General features: G+C 36.6%; 1 protein-coding gene across 3 annotated transcripts; it reads left to right on the top strand.

The window, feature by feature from the left end:
- Positions 1-2314: 2314 nt before the first annotated feature.
- On the top strand, positions 2315-18394 carry hsd3b7 (hydroxy-delta-5-steroid dehydrogenase, 3 beta- and steroid delta-isomerase). 3 transcript variants are annotated; one of them, XM_039686120.2, is made up of 7 exons: positions 2315-2413; positions 6735-6959; positions 8893-9048; positions 10952-11060; positions 13172-13271; positions 15192-15354; positions 16780-18394. In XM_039686120.2, exons 2-7 carry the CDS (start codon positions 6800-6802, stop codon positions 17193-17195), a joined length of 1104 nt encoding a protein of 367 aa, XP_039542054.1. In that variant the 5' UTR covers positions 2315-2413; positions 6735-6799; the 3' UTR covers positions 17196-18394. The 3 variants fall into 3 exon arrangements, with proteins under 3 accessions (XP_039542054.1, XP_088984710.1, XP_039542053.1); XM_089128584.1 differs by lacking the exon at positions 2315-2413 and adding an exon at positions 3080-3365; XM_039686119.2 differs by lacking the exon at positions 2315-2413 and having other exon boundaries at positions 6596-6959.
- Positions 18395-20771: the final 2377 nt, after the last annotated feature.

The raw sequence follows: 20771 nt of genomic DNA on the forward strand, positions 1-20771 counted from the left end.
TTGCGGTTCAGTTTTTCTTTTCCAATTTTTCAGATTATGAAAGTAGTCAGACATGACATAGTTAATAAAATATGAACTATCAAGCTTTGTTACATTAAGGCATGAGAAAAGGCGCACTGCTGTGTGGAAATGAAACTGGAAGCATTTCTAAGGCCCATTTTAGCAATATTTAGTTCCCTTAGATGGAGTAAAGCCTCCTGTAAGAATCAAATAATTGTTGAACTTTGTATTATGTAACATAATTGTCTTGCCAGAATCACCTGCCACATTCATAGTTGATGCTACTTTCAGCTGACAATACAATTAAATCACCCCACTGAGACTCAGAATAACAGCATTCGAATGGCATGGGTGCTTGACAGCCACATTTGTCTTGGTTGAGAAAATTGCTGCAACATCAACCCACAAAACAGATTCATAATTACAGTATCATCTGAAAATTGCATTACGAGTTGATTTGGTTGATGACTAGTGCAGTTGTTTGTGTATAAAATTATCAAAACTTGACCACCTTGACGGGGCCCTGTGCTGCTTACTACAACAGCAGACAACACTGAACTAAATTTCACTTGTGTCCTGTTTGTTAAAAAAATCTTTAAATTAACACATGTCCTGTTTGTTAAAGGATCTTTAAATTAACACATTTCTTTAGCAATGTATGTGGTAAATGCAGAACTGAAGTCAATAAAAACAGCCTAGAACTGGCAACCAGACTTTCCAGATGCTTCAAAACAAGGCACCCTCATTACTCTTGAAACTGATGGTGATCTAAAGATGGCTCCACATAGCCTGGCATGCCAGACCTACATCAAGATGTTAGTTGTTACATCACACTTTGCTGCAAAATAATTTTTGCTGCCGCTAGGGTGCGTCTAGATTTCTAGGCTAGGCTCCACATGCACTCCGCTGCTCTTCTATAATACGCTTTTCCATTTATTTCATGTTTTTAGATTTCACCGGATTATAGTCATTGTTAGTCAAGACGAGAAATTATTAGAATTAGAATAGATTTTTTCCCAAAGCTCTGGAAATGCTGACAAGCTTTTAGTCTGCATCATGGCGGATGGCCAGGAGGACTGAGTTGGATGAGCATCATCTTTTCTTCTGTTGAGAGGCAATGGTAGATATTTCGACATAGGTTGACAGGCATTTCCATACTTTGTCTTCAGATTGTTGGAGATCTGGGCTATTGTTACAAATGTAAGGTTCAAGGAGTCTTTATTAACCCCGAGGGGTAATTTGTTGTGCAGCAGCATGTGACATAAATAACACACAGGTATTACCCATACAAAACAGCAGCCATACAAACAGTAATAAAAAATAAAATTAAAAACACCTAGACAAATACATACTACACAAGAATCTACAACTCACATTGACTTGTTACAAAAACCTATAGCAGAAGGGACAAAAGAATTTTTATGTCTATTTGTCTTGCATAGGTAAACTGAATCTGCGCTGCGGCCCGACGGCAATAAAATGAAGCAACAGTTCAAGGGGTGACTAGGGTCGACCAATACTGATTGTGCCTTCTTACGGGTGCTTGTCTCAAGTTTAGGTCGGTCAAATGGTTATTGGAAATTTTGCAAAACACTAAAATTGAAGCCTATTTCTGTTTTTAAGCATGGACCAACTCACAAAGGCAAAAGAAATAATAGATTCAATAAAACAACAATAAAACATCCCCATAAAAGTTTTATCGACATTAAAATTGCGAAGTTTACTTCATAAAACATAGGCCTAATTTGATGTGATTTCGTACAGACGGCGTCAACTTGTGGCTCGAAAACAAAGGGAGTTTGTGATCAATAATAATGCCAACTTGCCAAGGTATTTGCTTCACCACTTCTATAGCTTGGTCATTAATTAGAGTAAAAGAGACGGAGTGGGGGTTTGTGAATTAAGTTCAAAAGACAGCATCTTCCACACCCCGGTTCGGCCTATAGACCATTTCACAAGATGTAAACAACACTGGTCCAGAAACACTTCCTGTTTCACTTTGTAACTGTTTTCTTTATTTCACATGTAAAGAAAACATCTTAAAGATATTTGTTTAACTTTTGATTCAGTTTTAAATGTTCTGTTGGTTGTATTTTATCCCAGCTTTTATGTAGTGTTAAAAAACTGAAACAGGAAGTGCTTCTGGACCAGTGTTGTTTACATCTTGTGAAATGGTCTATAGGCAAATTGAAACGGATCCAGTAGAAAATAAATAATGGACTCTGTCTCTGAATACTTATGTGTTTTGTTATTTTTGTTAACCTCTGTCACTCTTGCTCTACCATGTTCCTCCTGTGAGCTGCAAAATGTGAGGCGGAAGCATGCGGCTTGCAGAGAGGAAGAATTGCACAGGAAATAGAAACATCAATGTTGAGCACTGGATTCATTGAAGAAAATAATGGAAGTTACAGAGGTAAGGGGGAAATCCAAAGATAAAAATAGATGTGTTTTTGTATAGCCTAAACCACCTGTGAAGTTCTTGGTAAAATATTGAAAGAGATGTTGAGGAACACGATCATCAAGTGACAGCAGTAGCCTAATCTGACTTTGCGATAACCTCGTTTTGTTGTGGGCCATGGACACAAAGGAGACTGGATAAGGTTTCGCGGAAACTCTTTAGAAACACTATACCATTGAACTGAAACACAGTACGTGCTCATTCATTCTGCAGAGGAAATCTGAGCGGATACCATGTTAAAGTGTTCGAGACCTCGAGTACAGTTTTGGCGTTAAAAGGCAGGACATATCATTCATTCATCCTGATGACGTCTCCTTTTGAAGGCTGCGTCCTCCGGAGGTCACATTTGTCGGCAGCATTCGTCATAAAATGTCTTTACTCTAAACAGCATGTGCAACGTAAATTGTTGTAATTTATGAATGACTTTTGTATGCTGTGGTCAGTGTATTGAAATTAAACGGCCTCAATTACGTATTCGGCCGGGGGCGACAAATGCGAACTTCGGAGGACGCGAATGCGCGTTTTGCGCTTGCGTGTTAAGGTGTAAACAGTGATACCGACGCAGGCTGCAGCTACACACGCCGTAAACTAAGCTGTATACCGTTTTGAATATCAATCTTCCTGAACACTTGCTAGCGTCCCAGATAGCAACAAAGTATGGGCCGAGTCTGGCTTACTTAGGCACTTCTGGCTTAATTCTGGCACTGTTTTTTTTTTCACACTAGCCTAACTAGCCTATATTTTAGATTAGCCTAACCTATCAGTTTACTGCTATCAGCGAGAAGTTTCCGAGTCACCGGCCGTGGCGAACCGCTAATGTGGATAATGATTCATTTTAGTGTCCGGAATCTGGAGGACCATCCTATCAAGCCGCATTGCATATAGGCTGCTGCGTATGCTACGTAAGGTACAAAATGAAAAAAATAAATAAATCATAAATAATTTCGATATAATCATATGTGTCAATGTCATCATGTAAGGAGATCTGATGAGTGTCAAAAATTTTAACAATCTAGTTTAAGGGTAGCTATGTTCCAATTTTGTAGGCCTACTTGAGTTGGTTTTATACATTTTTCTGGATATGCATTTCCTTCTAGCTTATAGATTTAAAATGTGGTATCCGAGCAAAAACAACTAAAATACAGTCACCTTGAATAGTTAAGTAAGGGTTGTCATTATTCCTTTTTCAAAAAAAAAAAAAAAAAATCCAAATATTAATATCACATTTTGAGCTGGTTTTTTTTTAGAAGATATAAGCTTTCAAAACTTACAGTCTCTCACTTCCACCAAAATGGATTAATGTTTTTTTTTTTTTTTTTTTTTGATGACAAGTGCCTAAATTGTCCCGCCCCCAAGAAGATGCTGAAGCTGCGGCTGCCATTGGTCACTTGTTCAGTTCACAGTTTTATTACTATTTTATGGTATGGCGCATAGCTCACTATGTGGTAGGAAATGATTCAGACATTGCAAATATGCTTTCCATTGGGGCGAATGAAGTCTGGTTTTGTGTTTGTCACGCTACCGCTGCAGCGCACACAGACACAGTCTGCTCTGGTCCAAAGACATGATAGCACAGAGAGGATCATATGCGCAAGTCTGCGCAGACCACAAGACATAACAGACCTATTTTAAAACTGCACAGAATGCTTTATTTGGTGGAGAAACAGTTAGACAGACTCGGCATTAGAAACAGCACTGATGAGTGGAATAACACAGGTGCCATGCATGCACCAACATGTCTTTTAAAACGACACATCTACACTACTCTAAACTACTACACTTTTCAAAGTACACATCCTCAGCATGATAATGATCACTGTTTGCTTAGTAACAGTTTAATATTAAATCTTAAGGGGGAGTCTATTTGACTGTGGCTGTCAAATACGGCTTTACCGAGTTCAACAGCTCAGGCCGAGCTGTGATTTAAGCAACATTATTGACTATTTTAAAAAGGGGGAGGAGCTGCTTGATTTGTCCGCCCTGTCTTGCTGTTTCAGTGGAAATTACGTTACCATATCAGCATGCAAAAAAACGGCATGTTTCAACGCACTTCAGCCTTTAATCTTGGTTTCTTGCATGTTGATTATTACCACTTAATTTGGTGGACAATGGTTTTTCAAATATTAATATTTTTATAATTAGGCTATAGAATACAAATTAGTTTTATTCCAACAATTAAAAAAACATGTTCATCATAGAAGAGGTGTGTTCAAGTCATTTGGTTGATAAATTGCTTCATTGATCCATCTTTAAAACAAAAATGTACTACATCATTGACCCATCTGCAGTCAGTCATGAAGGGATTTCTGAAATGTTATTATTGAGCCACATGGCATGCCGCCAAACACTTCAGTAATGTAACACAATATCCGCATATTCAGTTTATTTAATATTTATGTGAAAGGTAATAGAGAAGCAAAAATAACTGCAGTTAGTCCGGTCATTGGTGAACTTTAGATATAAAAGAATACTTTAATGATTCTTTGTTAATTTGCAAAACTACTGAATTAAAACATCTGCTCAAACTATAAAATTCCACGGTTGCCTTGTTTATTTCAATATGCCCCTCTTTCTGCTTACAGTGCTATGAACTATGAACCTGTCAGCTGAAATTGTCATTATTATGAAGTATCATAATACTCAACCAACCTCATGTTATTCCAAACCTGTATGAGTTTCTTTCTTCTGTTGAACACAAAGGAAAGAAATGTTGAAGAATGTTGGCATCCAGAAAATTAGGTGCACCCATTGACTTATGTAGGACAAAATAACTATGAAAAATATCTTCTTTTGAGTTCAACTCATACGGGTTTGTAAAAAACATGAGGGTGAGTAAATGAGGACAGATACTATCTCTTTAAGCTTCTTATGTTTATAATGTTTCATTTCTTCAGTCAAGTTAAGAAATGTTGTTCTGATGTAACTGGTTTGGTAATATAGTCTGTTAAACGTTTTCCTGCGCAAATTCTCTTGCTTAATTTCCCTATATGTAAAGTTTTTTTCTCCACACAGTGTTGAAGATTATGCAAAAAAGAAGCTGTTTTAGTGCCCAACTGAAAGTGCTGGTGGTGTTATTTGATGCGATTTATAAAGTTTACACTCTTTTCTATCCACATTGGTTTTCACATGTTCCGTTTTAACAGATTCAATTGTGTTTGATATGGGCCAAATGGCACTGTCCTTGACATGAAATTAGGCTTGTGATTACAATTATGATCATTGTTAATTTTTAACTACTCACACACTTTGGGATTTAGCAAGGTTTCGTGCCTTCGAATTCATGTCTTGATAGGCTTGTAAGATTTGATATTTGTGCAGAGTAGACAAAAGTATTGCAGTGTTAGTGGATGAGTGATCGTGGACAAAAGGCTAAAGAAGTTAAATTGGAAAAACTATTTGGGTAATCGATCTCCATTTCTTCTCCATATTTGCTTGATGTGCGAAAAGCAGTGAGATTAATTCTTGTGTAACGGAGCACGTTTGAGCTTCAGCAACAACCAATGAGGTTCATTCTTGTTTTACGACCACTTAATGAACATTTTGAAGCGTCAAAGTGTCATTTGTGTAGCTGTCTATAAAGGAACAGAAAGCTCATAAAAAATATCTTAATTTGTGTTCCAAAGATGAATGAAAGTTTTACGGGTTTAGAACAACATGAGGATGAGTCATTAATGACAAAATTACACAATTTTTTTTGGGTGTAATAATGGTGTGACACGCCATGGTGTAACAAATTATTTATTTATAAAAAGTACCAATATTTTCTGTCTCTCAATAAAGGTCATGTAGTAGTTCCATTCAGTTAGGCCTACAAAGAATTAACCATTTAGGAATGTGGACATGTAACCATTATATAAAATATGGAACCATTTTCTATAAATATTTCAGATTTGCACGGATTACATAATTATTTTATTATTAATTCAATTATGAAGTCTGAAGGAATGGGTGAATAAAGTATTTTTCGGAAAATTACACTCTGACACTAAAACAGTGTGCAGTTTAAGCTTCGGGCTCTTTTTACGTGTCTTTCCAATGTTTCGCACCCATAATTTGTCCCACCCCAAATCCTACCCATCTCCACCCCTTAGATCTGGATCCCCGCCCCCTGGATCTCATGTAATGAGGTGCGACTAGAGAAGATCATATAGCCTAACTCTAGGACTAGTGAACGGCAGAAATTACTTGTTCATTCTCTGTCACGTTGATCTGTAGTCTGTATTGCTTGCTGTTAAGCTTCAGGCTACTTGACGTCGTCCTTTTGTTTCTTTTGCAGAGTGAATCGCCCGGCTGTCGTCGGTAAACACTTGAGTCAATAACGGGACAGGATTCATCGGAGTTATGTCTAATGAGAAATCGAAGTTAACTTATTTGATAACTGGAGGATGCGGTTTTCTTGGGCAGCACCTGTTGAGGGTTTTGTTGGAGAAGGAAGAAAATATCAAAGAGATCAGGCTTTTCGATAAAACCGTTTTCCATAATCTACAAAGTCACAGTACAGGTAAGAAACACATGGAACAAACTGTTAATTGCAAGCTTATTCGTTCCCACAATGTTTTGAATATTGTTATTGAATATTGAATATGGTTAGATATACTAATTTGTTGAATATACGTTTATGGTTGTGTCTGTGCGTCCCACCTATTATTAGTAACCATTCACCATACGTTCGTTTTAGTTTTCAGACGCTTTATGTTATAAGTATGGGCTACATCACGATATTTTTGTCATGTTTTTAAAGTAATTAATCTTTATTACATCTCAAATGATGCATTGCGTTTTATAATGTTCGATAATGGGAATTAAAAATAGAAACATTTTTGGATTCCTTTTTATTTTATACTCCTTTCTAGCCTATTTATTGTTGCATACCTTGAAAAAATGAAAGCAATATTGTTTGGGAATGACACAGGGAAAAAAAATGTTTAGATGATCATAGTTTTAAAAATGTAATTTATTTATAGGTTGTTTTTGACATTAGTGATGAGCACTGTATAGGGTGTAGTTTCTAAAGGTGCCCAGGGGAAACATCTGTTGTTTTTTATGACTCCAATAATGGGAAAGAACATTGGAAAGACTGAGGAAATGGAAATGTCATTCATGTCATGTGTATATTCTGGCTTGGTAAAGTTGTTGTTGAGGTCAGGCCACATCAGTCACTTCCATCCAATGCAGTGTCCTCATCTCACCTTCCCTGCTCCACGAATCTGATGTCCGGCTGGACAAAGAGGATCTTATTCAGTGTATTGACCGACCCTCACTGATCAGTGTGTATAGCTCTGCTTAGCTGAAGCACAGTGTCCTTTTACGATTTATCATTATGCAACATCTGCCTGAGAAATAGAAGCACGAGGCAAGTTGGATTTTGAATTCAGTTAGCTGCTTCTAATTTATGTCAAATGTTTTCTATAAGCCAGAGTTTCTTGGCTCTTTCAACAAGTAGATCTCATACATTACAGTGTCCATTGTCCCGCCTTAATGTATTCTACTCCTCACATATGTTGCTAGTTTTTATACCGGAGGCTATGGGGTAAAGATTGCATTACTTCCTCAAAGATGTTTGGAATTGACATGTGGTCAAAGTCTAAATGGGAACAGAAAGACATTAGATAACCATTTGTTATCAGAACTGAACATTGACCTACTTGCACAGCGAACTAGTAGGAGTTTTTATTTGTATTTTTGTATGTGTCTGGATTTTATATCAACTTTGTGACTGCTTGCAAAGATTTTGTTCATAGGCAGACTTTTTTCCACTAGTACTATAGAAATCTTTTTATTGTACAAAAATATTGGTTACATTTCCTTGTTACAGTGTAATTGTACATTTAAGCATTGAGTAATGTTAATTAACAACATGTACTTATACTATAGGGTTATGAATAGGGTTTGTTGAGGGTTATTTGTGTGTGTAATTATGTATAATTGTATTGCTATTGATACAGTAAGTGGTTGCACTATTTTAAGGTGATGTAACGACACTACTTGAACTGCTTCTGCTTCATCCTTGCTTCCTTTTCTTTTTGGAACGGAAACATCTTTTCTTCTTGGTTGTTTTACATTCTTTGCGGGTCTGCTTAGTTTTCTTTCTAAATGCACCGGATCTGCTGAATCCGGTGACAAACGCTCCTTTATTTCTTATCTTGATGCAAGACCAGAAAGAGATGTCACCTGCTCCTCAGACACAATAATAGACTGTTGGCAGTGCCCAAGTTGTGTTTTTGAAGGTTTACTTGGTCCTGCTGGATCAACCACTGAAGTCTCCCTGTAGTCCTCAAACTTATGCTTGGGTGGACGAAGGTTTCTCCTCTGCAAAGCTGTAGAATTTTTAGATAAAATGCCTTTTTTTATAAACATTTATGGCTTTTATTAAAACACTAACAATACATTTGCTTTTTAACAAGGTATCTTCTCTCTTTCTCTTTTATTTACAGAGCATGTGAAGGTGGTAGTGGTGCAGGGGGATATAACAAATTATGAGAGCGTGCGTGATGCCTTTCAGGGAGCAGACCTGGTTATCCACGCAGCTAGTTTGGTTGATGTGTGGTACAAAGTCCCCGAGAAGGCCATCTATGCTGTCAATGTACAAGGTGAGATTGAGGAACAAAAGGAGATGGAAAAGTAATGACTTCCCTGTAGAAGTGATGCCAATGTTTTGCACTTTGAACGGGTTTAGGAGTTGGCTGAGAAAACACTGAATTTTGCCAGCTTTGATGATGGACTACTGTTTAAAAGTTTAGGGTTTGTAATGTCTGTTCAAAGCATAATATTGTGAAATAATATTACACTTATGTTTAATGGAATATTTTTTTTTTCAAATCTGGATTTGCAGTATCATTTCTCTAGTCTTCAGTGTCACATAATCCTTCAGAAATCATTCTTATTGGCTGCTCAAGAAACACTTTTGTATTATTATCAATGTGGAATACAGTTGTGCTGCTTAACATTTTGCTTACTTATACTATGCCCTAAAAGTATGTACTCTTTTTGTTAAGAAAAAGTACATACTTTTGAGTGTGTAGCAAAAGAGTAGGCAAGCTTTGGGACATACTACTTTTGTCATCTTTCTCTGCAATGTGTTTGCAATTTGAAAGTAATGATGCATTTAAAAGTTAATGTCTAAACGTATCTTCACAAAAGTTCACAATGTTTATGCAGATGCAATATAATAATGCAGTCAACATTGAATAAATACATTTTCGTCAGGTTAGATACTGATAATTAAACACTTAAACCCCTTTATCTAAACCTCTCTACATAACCGCCGGACTCGCGTGTCCTCCATGTCTGTAGTTTTTGAACACCTTTCACGCGTGTTTGTAGTTCTAACTGAATCCTCGTCTGACGCGGGATGGGTTGTGGGCAATTTCATTTGCGAATTGGGACACAGCAATAAAACATGACAATGACAAGAACAAGAAACAAAACCCAAAACTTGACACTTTTAAACAGCAGTGTTTTTTTTTTTTTTTTTTGTCATGTGTGTGTTATGTAGGTTTTGGTTACACCCACAGTTTTTCTTTGGTGACATTTCCAGTAACCCTAAAACTTTACGATCTGTTTGGTCCGGAAATGCATCATTTACTCTCACACGAATTTGCATCGTTTTCTTTCCGCATATGAGTGAGCTAGGCTGGACAGATCATGTGGCTTTATGAGAAATAGAACATATATGTATTTATTTGCATCTCATTAAACTCACCAGAAAGATTACAATCTCCATTTACAAACATTACATAAAGATGTCTGAAGTTGGAAATGCATTCAGAATCACCATTTGCATGAGTGAAAACATGACTATATTTTCAGATATGATGTTCTTATATATATGTGTTGAGATCAGTCTCAGCCCTTTCATGGTTTTACACTTATTCATCAGCCTGTTTTTAGTTTTCAATGTTTTGTGGTAGGCCTTATTGGTTTTATTGTTCCTAACGTGTTTAGGACTGTGTCAGTTTAGCACTCATTGATATAGACAAACCCAGGGAATACAGATAAAAACAAGAGCCAAGAGATGATGAATGTGCTATCATACCGGAATGTTCCATTGGTTTGGATCCTGCCCTACCATATCATTTGCTTGCTTTTGTCTCTCACATCTGCATTCCACATTCATTTTCCAGAAATGTCCTCTTTAAATGCCATTGAAAGTGGCTGGATACTTAAAAGCTATCTGGACAAGTGATTACCTTTATTTTTCCACTTATCACTAAATACCTGATACTTCAGAAAGCATTTACATAGCTGATGGGTTTCTCATTTAGACTATCTGGTGCTTCCAAGTGCATGAAAGCATTACTTGGAATTTAGGGATCGCTTCATCACTTCCAGCTTAAGTCTGAGTCTTGTTAATGTCACTGTAAGAAACACAGTTTGTTTTAGCTCCTTCATTTGTTTTAATACAGCAGTAGCGTTCCTTTTTTCTTCACCCCTTAGTTGTTTTTATGTATTTTTAATGAATGCTTTTTCTTTCTGGATGCTGTTTTCCATCAGGGACGGAGAATGTAATAAATGCCTGTATAGAAATCGGTATTCAGAATTTGATCTATACAAGCTCTATGGAGGTGGTTGGTCCAAATGTAAGAGGAGATACATTCGTCAGGTAAGTGTATTTATTTAAATAGTGTTTTTGATATATGTAAGAAAAGATGACTTTGCATAGTGTTGTGTGTTCATATTCAAAATATTCACTGGAATAAAAAGAGTTAAAAGGATTTGGCTGTAATGAAGAGAATGTCTGGGAGACTGAAGGAGAGGGAAGGGGTTTGCATTCTGGAATGACATAGCCGAAATCCACAACGTTCTCAACATTCCATCTTGAAATATCTGTCAAGCTGAATAATTACAGGCCACAGTTGTGATGGATAGTTTGGGAATGCTATTTACACTTTTTTAACATTCAAAAAGTAAAGCACTGTATCTCTGCCACTGCAGTTTTTTTACTGGTCACCTGAAGCAAGTGACGCTCGCATGTCTCAAAACACTTGTGGTGTTGTGCATCGTGTTCTTATGTATCATGTTCTAATGTTGGGAAGTCTAAAGTAGCAATTTCCAGCTCTGTAATTAGTCAGCTTTAAAGGAATCGTATGTTTTTTCCACATGTTCTGTGCTGATTTTGCAGGAAACTTATGAATTCTGCTTGTAAAGATGTTAGAATGTGAGCTGAGAATACTAAAGACACAAACCATTTAGCTACAATATGTAAAAAAAGAAAAGAAAAAGAAAAATGTGTGTAAAAAACATGTATGCGTACAAGATGGGAATTGTGAATGCTCCACAATCAGATCGTGGTTTGGCCTTGTAATCAACCAAACTGAAAGAAAAATGTGTCATGCAGTCTTATCAGTGACCCAAATGACAACTTTATGATGACTTTTAAGTGCAACAAAGGTTTTTAACTCAAGTCTTGCCACCAACTTCAAATAAAAAAGCACACAGAGAAAACCTTGAAGTCTTTCCATAACTGCCACGTGCTAGAAACATGAATGTTTTCCTGAGTGACTAACACACACATATACACAGATCATCAGTTTTGAGATATTTTCATTCAAACACATCCACACATTAATTAAATTATTTAAAAGCATATAAAGACCTTACTTATTGAACCGTTATGTTTTTATTTCTATCTCTACATACACCATGGGTCCCCTTACATTGAAATGCGCTGACATGTTTCTACAGTGGCCCTCAACGGACAAACGCGTTTCGTCACTATGTTGTTCTTCGTGCAAAGAAGCTAGTGAAAGAAGTCAGCAAATAAAGCACTGACACGATGAACAAGTAACAGTAATATTCACAATAACACTGTTTTACTGAATAATTAAGTAAACCTAATTTCTTAATTTATCCTTGTAAAGAAACCTCATTTAACTGGTGACTCTCTGCTGTCTCAACATCTTTTCCTGTTGGCCACCTTAAAGTCCCCGTGAAATCAAAATTAAACCTATTTACTTTGTTAGCGCATATTACTAGTCTTGTGGTGAACAATTAATCCGTGCAAGTGAATATATATTAAAAAAATGTTTTACCTTAGTAATCTTTAATCAAAATCTGAAAAGTTACTTCCGGTCTGGAACGGTTTCTTTTTCTGATGACGTAGGCTTCACAGTTTGGGTGAGGAAACGCTTAACCACTCCCCTCAAACCGTTAGTTTGCTATGAGCGAGAGATGGAGAGGAGGAGCGCTAGAGTAAAATCCTGCCCTCTGTTCAATATTCCGTTTCACTTGGAAATACGTCACTGCACTGGAGAAAAATCGTTTGCAACTTCCGGTTCACGGGGACTTTAAATTCTGTTGGTTGCAATTTTCAACCTCACCACTAGATGCTCTAAAAATTACACAGCGCACCTTTAAGTGACAATTATTTATAAAAAATATTTTGTTTCATTTGACCAAAAATGTAATTTTACAGTACATGTGCAATGACAGAGACCGTGATGTTCCAGCCATCCTCATCCGTCATTTTGTGCTTGCACACGCATTCCATCTGTGCAAGCTGTAAGAATGCATCTGTGTCTACTCATTCAGAGAGGGTATACAAAGAGAGTGAGCTTTATGGAGATGACAGTTTTGGTCGTATTGTGCCACATAATTTTAGTTTCAGACTTGAGTTGAGGCTTCAACTTAGTGTTGCTCTGCTACCTATTACTTAACAACATTTAAAAACTAATCTCAGACTTTAACTCTTTGTGTTCTTCTTCCTTGACACAGAGGGAATGAGGATACTCCATATAATATATTTCATGAGATGCCCTACCCAAAGACCAAAGCTGCAGCTGAGAAAATGGTGTTGGGAGCCAATGGCACAAAGGTACTGCACAATCCAACTTAGTACAACAATCACACCGATTTAGAAATGACCCTCGCTTTTCTATTTTTAGTATTCAGTCTCTTAGAAACGTCACAATCACTATTTATAAACAGACTGATTAAAAACAGGAAACAGGAACTGATACATTTTGTTATCTTTAATTCATATGTAGGAAGTTAGAGTATGTTTACACAACAACGATGGGCTAAAAACGGAAAGGTTTTGTCATTGTACAGATGGCAATGTTATCAAAACAATTCCCGTTCACACGGATCTGTGAAAATGACTAATAACGCTGTATTGTGCATGCCAGATGTACAATGAACAAAATTAAAAATGCAACTTTTTTGTTTTTGCCCCCATTTTTCATGAGCTCAACTCAAAGATCTAAGTGTTCACAAATCATGTGTAGTATATCATCAGGGTATACCCCTGATGATATACTACACATGTATATGTGTATACCCACATTTCTTACTGTTAATATCTGTATCCTTTCATTTGCAACAATAATAGCCTAGGCATGTGCATAACGTCGCCGTTTCCCCAGATTCACTTTTTTGTAGTTTACACAGAGGTTGATAAGAGTGTAGTTTTCAAAAACTTGCACCTTGAAACACGTTTTCAAAAGTTTGCTTTTTCAGGCGACCTAAACGCTGTTGTCGTCTAAATGAATGGCCAAAGACGTAGACGAAAGTTTTCTGTTTTTAGTTGAAAGCAGTGTCATGTAAACAGCCCATTAGTTTAAATTGCTGTTTACATGCGTTTTGAGGCATATACTGCACATGTTTGCAGTTTTATCAACTTTTCTGCAAGTAATTAATGCCATTTAAAAAATATTAATTGTATTCTTTTTTAAAGGAGTAGTTCACTTTTGAAAAAAAACTTTTGCTGATAATTTACTCACCCCAATGCCATCCAAGATGTCCATGTCTTTCTTTCTTCAGTCGAAAAGAAATTAAGGTTTTTGATGAAAACATTCCAGGATTTTCTCCACATAATGGACTTCAATGGGAACCAAACAGTTCAAGGTCCAAATGAGAGTTTCAGTGCAGCTTCAAAGGGCTTTAAACAACACGAAACGATCGGCCATTAAAAAAATAAATAAAAAAAGTTTGAGTTTTATAAGCACAAATGGTCGCCTTGCTCTGTTCTGTGATGAGTGTTCATGACTCTCCTGTTCGAACTTGTTCATCAAAATGAACAAATCTTTTTTCGAGTCATGACTCGAAGGGTCCTAGATAAGACCCTTATTCATCGTCTGGTGTCGTTTAAAGCCCTTTGAAGCTGCCCTGAAACTCTCATTTGGACCTTGAACTGTTTGGTTCCCATTGAAGTCCATTATGTGGAGAAAATCCTGGAATGTTTTCATCAAAAACCTTAATTTCTTTTCGACTGAAGAAAGAAAGACATGGATATCTTGGATGACATGCGGGTGAGTACATTATCAGCAAAAGTTTTTTTTTAAAAAAAAGTGAACTATTCCTTTAACATAAGTTTTCTACTTAGTACTTGCATGTAATGTACATATTCAGGAGAGATGTACAAATATCACCAAAACATTATTAAAATATACTAACATTTTGATGGACTTGAAACTCTTACTTCTCGAACACATCCTAGTTGCTCTTTTCCAGCTTTGCACAATACTGCACCCTCCCAAACCCAAGGGAAACAAATAACGCATAGCTGGAATCCTTAAATCACTACATATGTTTTCATTGTCGTCACGCCTTTGCTCTTGGCGTTTCAGTGTGCCATGGATTTACTGGCATTTCTAAACACTATAAATCTTCATAACATTGTTGGTGTCTACTGCATCTAAGTGATTTGTTTTGTAATGGAATATGGAAAGATAATTTGTTTGCTTTTCTGCTGCAAAAAAAAAAGATTGATTTCTTTCTCACTCTCCATGATTAGGTAAAGGGAGGGAACATTCTCTACACATGCTGTCTGCGGCCAACAGGTATCTATGGGGAAGAACACCAGCTCATGAAGGACTTCTACCGGAACGCGGTCCGTACAGGTGGTTGGGTGATCAGGGGAGTTCCACGGGACACGGAGCATGGACGGGTTTATGCAGGTTAACCAACTGACTCTTGCTTCAGTGTGTGATGATTCTGATTTACCATCATAAACATATACACTAGACCTCACCTGGGGGTTCTAAGCATGCGTCAAAACCGCCGCCATCTTGGAACAGGGGTCTTGTCTTAGGAAGTAGCTAGGTAACGCTGCTATCTCTGCCTTTACTTCGAATTCATTGATGGTGGCGGACTTTTGTGCAGCGTATGAAGTTCACGGATGAAATCTGAACTAGGAAGAATGTTTAAAAAAAAAAAAAAAAAAAAATTTCTTTCTGGAATCAATGATAAATACATGTCTGACCGTTGGAACAAACCAAAAAAACAAGAAAAATCGCATTTATGATGATTTATGGTGATTTTATTTGCGTTAGACCTGTGTCTACTACATTGACGCTGATGCATTAAAGTGGAGGGGCTCCCCTGTTTCAAGATGGCGGCTCTATTGACGCATTCGTTCTAATGAACTGCCGTATCCAAGGTGAGGTCTAGTGTATATGTCTATGATTTACCATAAACACAGTAACTACGGCAACAGAGGAACTGAGAAAAAAATAATAGAATCTTGATTGATTTGATGTCACTTTATACACTCCCTCTGAATCGGAGAATGTCCATTTATACTTAGATATAAACTCAGATTCTATTGAGAGTGAGGAGTCACGTGCCGATTTGGGCGGGCTCTGAGCCGGTCGGCAATGATGGTAGGAGACGCTATCGTTTGCCAGGGGCAACCCCATCAGAACCTCACAGAGGGGCGACTAAACATTCCAGAATTAACAAAAGAGAGACAGCGTCGTTTAGTATTTGTTTACATTTTAGCGATACGCCGCAGTTTCTTTTTGAAGACGTGGAGAAGGAGGAAGAGAAATGAAAGGGGTTCTATCGGGAGAGACAATGCTTTATTTAGAGAAACTGCTTGTCAATAAACTGACAGCAGCAACGCATGATTTCAAAAGCAACACATTTCAGCACAGTTCGCCTTTTATTTAACACAAACAAACAAAATGAATACTCTGTTATTCAACTAGAGTTGTTTAAAGTTCACCCCAAAATGAAAATTCTGTCAGTAATTACTCACCCTCATGTGAGAGCTGGATCACTCCTCCATAAGGGATTGAAAGTGGAATGGAATAATTTCTAATTTAGTACATTTTAACTTTATTTTATTTGATATAATACATTTATGTATTTATTTTCGACTATTTTATATTTCTCCTAACTCTTTATGTTCCCCCTAGAACTCTTGACTATTAAATAAGTAGGAAAAATGTCAGTACATGCATAGAATGTGAATGTACCGGTGCTGTTTATATATTTATGTAATGGTTTTAAAAATGCTATAATTAATTTGCTTCAGTTGATTGCACTGTGTAATCTCTTAAATACATCGGGTGTGTTTTTTTTTTTTTTTTTTCACGCAGGTAATGTGGCCTGGATGCACCTGCTAGCGGCACGGGCTCTGCGGGAACATCCCGAACGGCTGGGTGGGGAGTTTTATTTCTGCTACGATGACTCTCCATACAAGAGCTACGAAGACTTCAACATGCAGTTCCTGTCGACCTTCAACTTTCGCCCAGTGCAAGTGCCATTGTGGGTGCTGTGGTTCATAGCGTGGATGAACGACCTGATGCGATGGCTCCTCAAGCCGTTCTACAACTACACACCACTGCTCAATGGATACACAATCGCCGTGGCCAGCACATCCTTCACTGTCTGCACAGACAAAGCGTTTCGGCACTTTCAGTACCGACCGCTCTACAGCTGGGAGCAGTGCCTGGCACGTACGCAGAGCTGGGTCAACACGTTCCCTTTAGAAACCAGCACTAAGGACACCTAACAGCTGCTTTAATATCATGAGGACAGGTTTCATAAACACATCTGTGGCCAAATATGAAAGATGTTTTTGGGGCTTGAGTAATGACCTCTTATCTAATGATAGACTGCACAACATCCTTTTAAATGTTGTACTTCAGTATTTAGGATGTGCTTTGCATTTAGTACATTTAATCATTAAATGAGCCACTTAATCATATAACCACAGTTGAGTTGAGATCTATCAGACATTTAGATGAATGAAATGTCATGTAATTATTGACATTAGTGTTATCAACTTTACATTACAAGCACTTTCATGCAAAAGGCACAACTGAAAGTATTTTGATAGTAATCTGGCAAGTCTTTGAGCTGGATATATGTAATGTATCAATGTGTTATACAATTAACCACATATACCTGTATATTTATAAATTTCTTTGTCCAAATTATTTAACTGAAAAATATTTGTGTAAATATTATATGGAAAATATTTAGATTTAAATACATTGTATTGTTTAATTAATTGTAGTATTGTTATTATTCATTTAGTAATTACATTTAATTAATGAAATGGAAATACTTCAACTTAATGATATGCTGTTCATTGCTTGATGATTTTAAAATCACTATAATTAAGTTGAATCACTTGTTAATGTTACCTATATAGCTCAATGGCAGTAAAGACTTCCATACTCTCTTTAAAGAATCATTACTGTGACTCACAATAACCACCCTCATCCGCCAGCCAGGAAACTCAGACGTTCCATCTCTGCCTGGACAAGAAACGTCATCTGATTTTACCAGATGGCCGTCATTCCAAATCAGCTTCTATTGTTATAGAGGAAATATAACAATATAAGCTATAACTTTTTCCATAACAATATCAATGTATAACATAAAATTATAACAATAGAAATATAACTTTTTCAAGAGTAATCATTTTGCATATGGTACCCATATAGACATACAAACAAGTAGACTCTCTCTCTCTCTCGGGTCATTCCTGGTATGCGGTGACTTTTCCTGTCCCAATGATTTATATACTCATATTTTCTCTAAAATGAGTCACATATTTATAATAAATGGCTTAAATTGTAGATTTAAGTATTCTTTACAATTTAAACAGAGATAATAGACATTTAAAATACTATTTTGTATTTTACACCATTTTAATTGATGTATGCATTCAATTATATCATGTCCTCAGTGCACAGTAATCAACTTCTGCAAAAAATATAAACCATGAAATGACAAAAACCTCAAAATATTTTTGAATTATGTTATAGACTAGGCTAAATTACACCTAATCATACATATAAATCATGTGAAAATATAGGTCTTTTTCTTAAAATTTTCTTAAATTACTGCGTCCCTGAAGTTATCTTCCACCCTGTTAGTATGTACTTTTTTGCCTTCCAAATCCGACTGCAATTTCATTGAGTCCATTTTCAAGAAGTGATTTAATTTCTTTTACCTGCTGGAATTTAACTGTACAAACTGAGGCAAGCTTTAACTCTCACTCCTAATTTTTTTTTTAGTTTTTGAGATGTTATCCTGCTTGTCCCACCCTTAAAGTTCCACCCTGTTAGGCTTTGTTATGAAGAATGTTTGTCCTATCAAAAAAATTCAAAAACAAATCTGACATAGTTATAAAAGTTCTGTTAATTTGTAGAAGTTTAGCTAGCTAAATGTTGATCACTCAAAGAGCTATGGCTAACTTTGCTCAGAATTTTCCACCCTGTTAGGTTCCACCCTGTTAGGTCTATAAACCTAACAGGGTGGAAATTCGAATAGAAAAATTAGTATTTAATGTATAGGTTATTTATATAGTCTACCATCCTATGCTGAGATGGTTCTTTAGAGTTTAAAGTTCTTTTCCCCTGCCTTTTTGCTTTTCTTTTTCTTTTGTTTGTTAATCTAGTAAATTGATGTAGCCAAAACACCACAAAGGGCATCACTGTCCATTACTGTTCCTTCTTGTGATGAATTTTGTATTTGTTTGTTAATCTAGTTAATTCAAATAAATTATATCATCTTTATTTTTAATCAAATAAATAAATAAAAATGTAATTTATTATGTCTGTCTTCTCTAATTTGTAAATATTTCTCTAGCCATCTGAAGAGAGAATTGTTTTGTTTTGCCCCCATGATTGATTATGATGAGGAACCACAGATATTTTTTGTGTCCCTCCCCCAAAAGAAATTTGGATTTTTTATTTTATTGTTTTGAAACAATATGTTATAGGTGCAGTTCCACACATTATCAATGGCAAATCATGCAGAACAATGACAAAAGGCTCATCCACTGAACCTGCATGTTAACACTGGTGTTCCACCCTGTTATACTCTGTTCCACCCTGTTATGCTCCTTTCCACCCTGTTAGATAATTAATTTTAAATAATAATTTGACAGCAACATTAAATGTTTGGCATACTTATGTCTTATTTTGTGAGGTGAGGAGCACTAACAGCATATATATATTTTTGAGCCAATTTTTATTATTTACCATCCTATTTGCAAAGATGGGCACAAAAAGTACCAGTTTTTAATAATCAAGACATATTCTCTTCATCAAAAATTGTTTTGCTTGTTTCAAGAAAAAAAAATCTAAGATGGCATAAGGGACATATACTATCCAAGAAAAGCTCATTATTGTTTAACATTTACATTATTAACATGTTGTGATAACGTAATGTATATGTCCCTAACAGGGTGGAATATTTTCATGGACATGTCTGAACAATCTACCCATAATTATTATTTTCAGAGTCCCTGAGCTTGACCAATATGTATTCCTTATAGTTAAACGTGTGGATATTTTGGTAGAATGCTAAAAACATGAAAATCATGTCCTTTTTTTCCAACACTTATGAAGCCAAAATGTCACCGCATACCAGGAATGACCCGTGTGTGTGTGTGTGTGTGTGTTGGTAAACCCGTCAAAGATGACAATATCCGAAATCTTTGTATTTGTGGGGACATTTTTTTGGTCCTCATGAGGAAAACGGCTTAAATCATATGGGTTTCTGTGATGTGTAGGTCGGATTGGGGGTGGATAGTGTGTGTGTGTGTGTGTGTGTGGGGTGTGTGTGGGGGGGGGGGGGGGGTAGAAGATACAGTTTGTTATACAAATCATTATGTTAATGGCAAGTTCCCATAAAACATAAAAACACGTGTGTGTGTGTGTGTGTGTGTGTGTGTGTGTTCTTCCACAGAAGAAATAGTCATGCAGGTTTGGAACGAAATGAGGGTGAGTGAATGATGACAGTGTTTTTTGGGCGAACTTTCAGTGTGGTTAGAAACATTGAAAGACCAGAAAAAAACACGAGGGTGTTCCCAACTGGCTTCAGTTCAGGGGCATTCCCTTGCAATTGGTTGTAGGGAGTACCTCGTAACAGCTTCCATAGCGACCGTCACAATATTTATTCTTACATAATTGATGAACAACTGAATATAATACGTTGATGAACAGCTGAATGTCTGGTTTACCCATGGGTTTACCCCTGAAGGAATTATGGTTAGACATTATTTAGCTACATTGCATGTACAAACTGTAGGACAACAACGACACCTAGTGGATCAACATGAGACGTGACC

The sequence above is a fragment of the Pimephales promelas genome, chromosome 3 (assembly GCF_988280905.1).
Source record: "Pimephales promelas chromosome 3, fPimPro1.hap1.1, whole genome shotgun sequence".
NCBI lineage: Eukaryota > Metazoa > Chordata > Actinopteri > Cypriniformes > Leuciscidae > Pimephales > Pimephales promelas.

Coding starts and splice junctions, on each gene's coding strand:
- hsd3b7 (XM_039686120.2), top strand. CDS start 6,800: ATGTCTAATGAGAAATCGAAGTTAACTTATTTGATAACTGGAGGATGC. Junction 11,061..13,171: donor AGAGGAGATACATTCGTCAG/GTAAGTGTATTT, acceptor TCCTTGACACAG/AGGGAATGAGGATACTCCAT. Junction 13,272..15,191: donor TGGGAGCCAATGGCACAAAG/GTACTGCACAAT, acceptor CTCCATGATTAG/GTAAAGGGAGGGAACATTCT.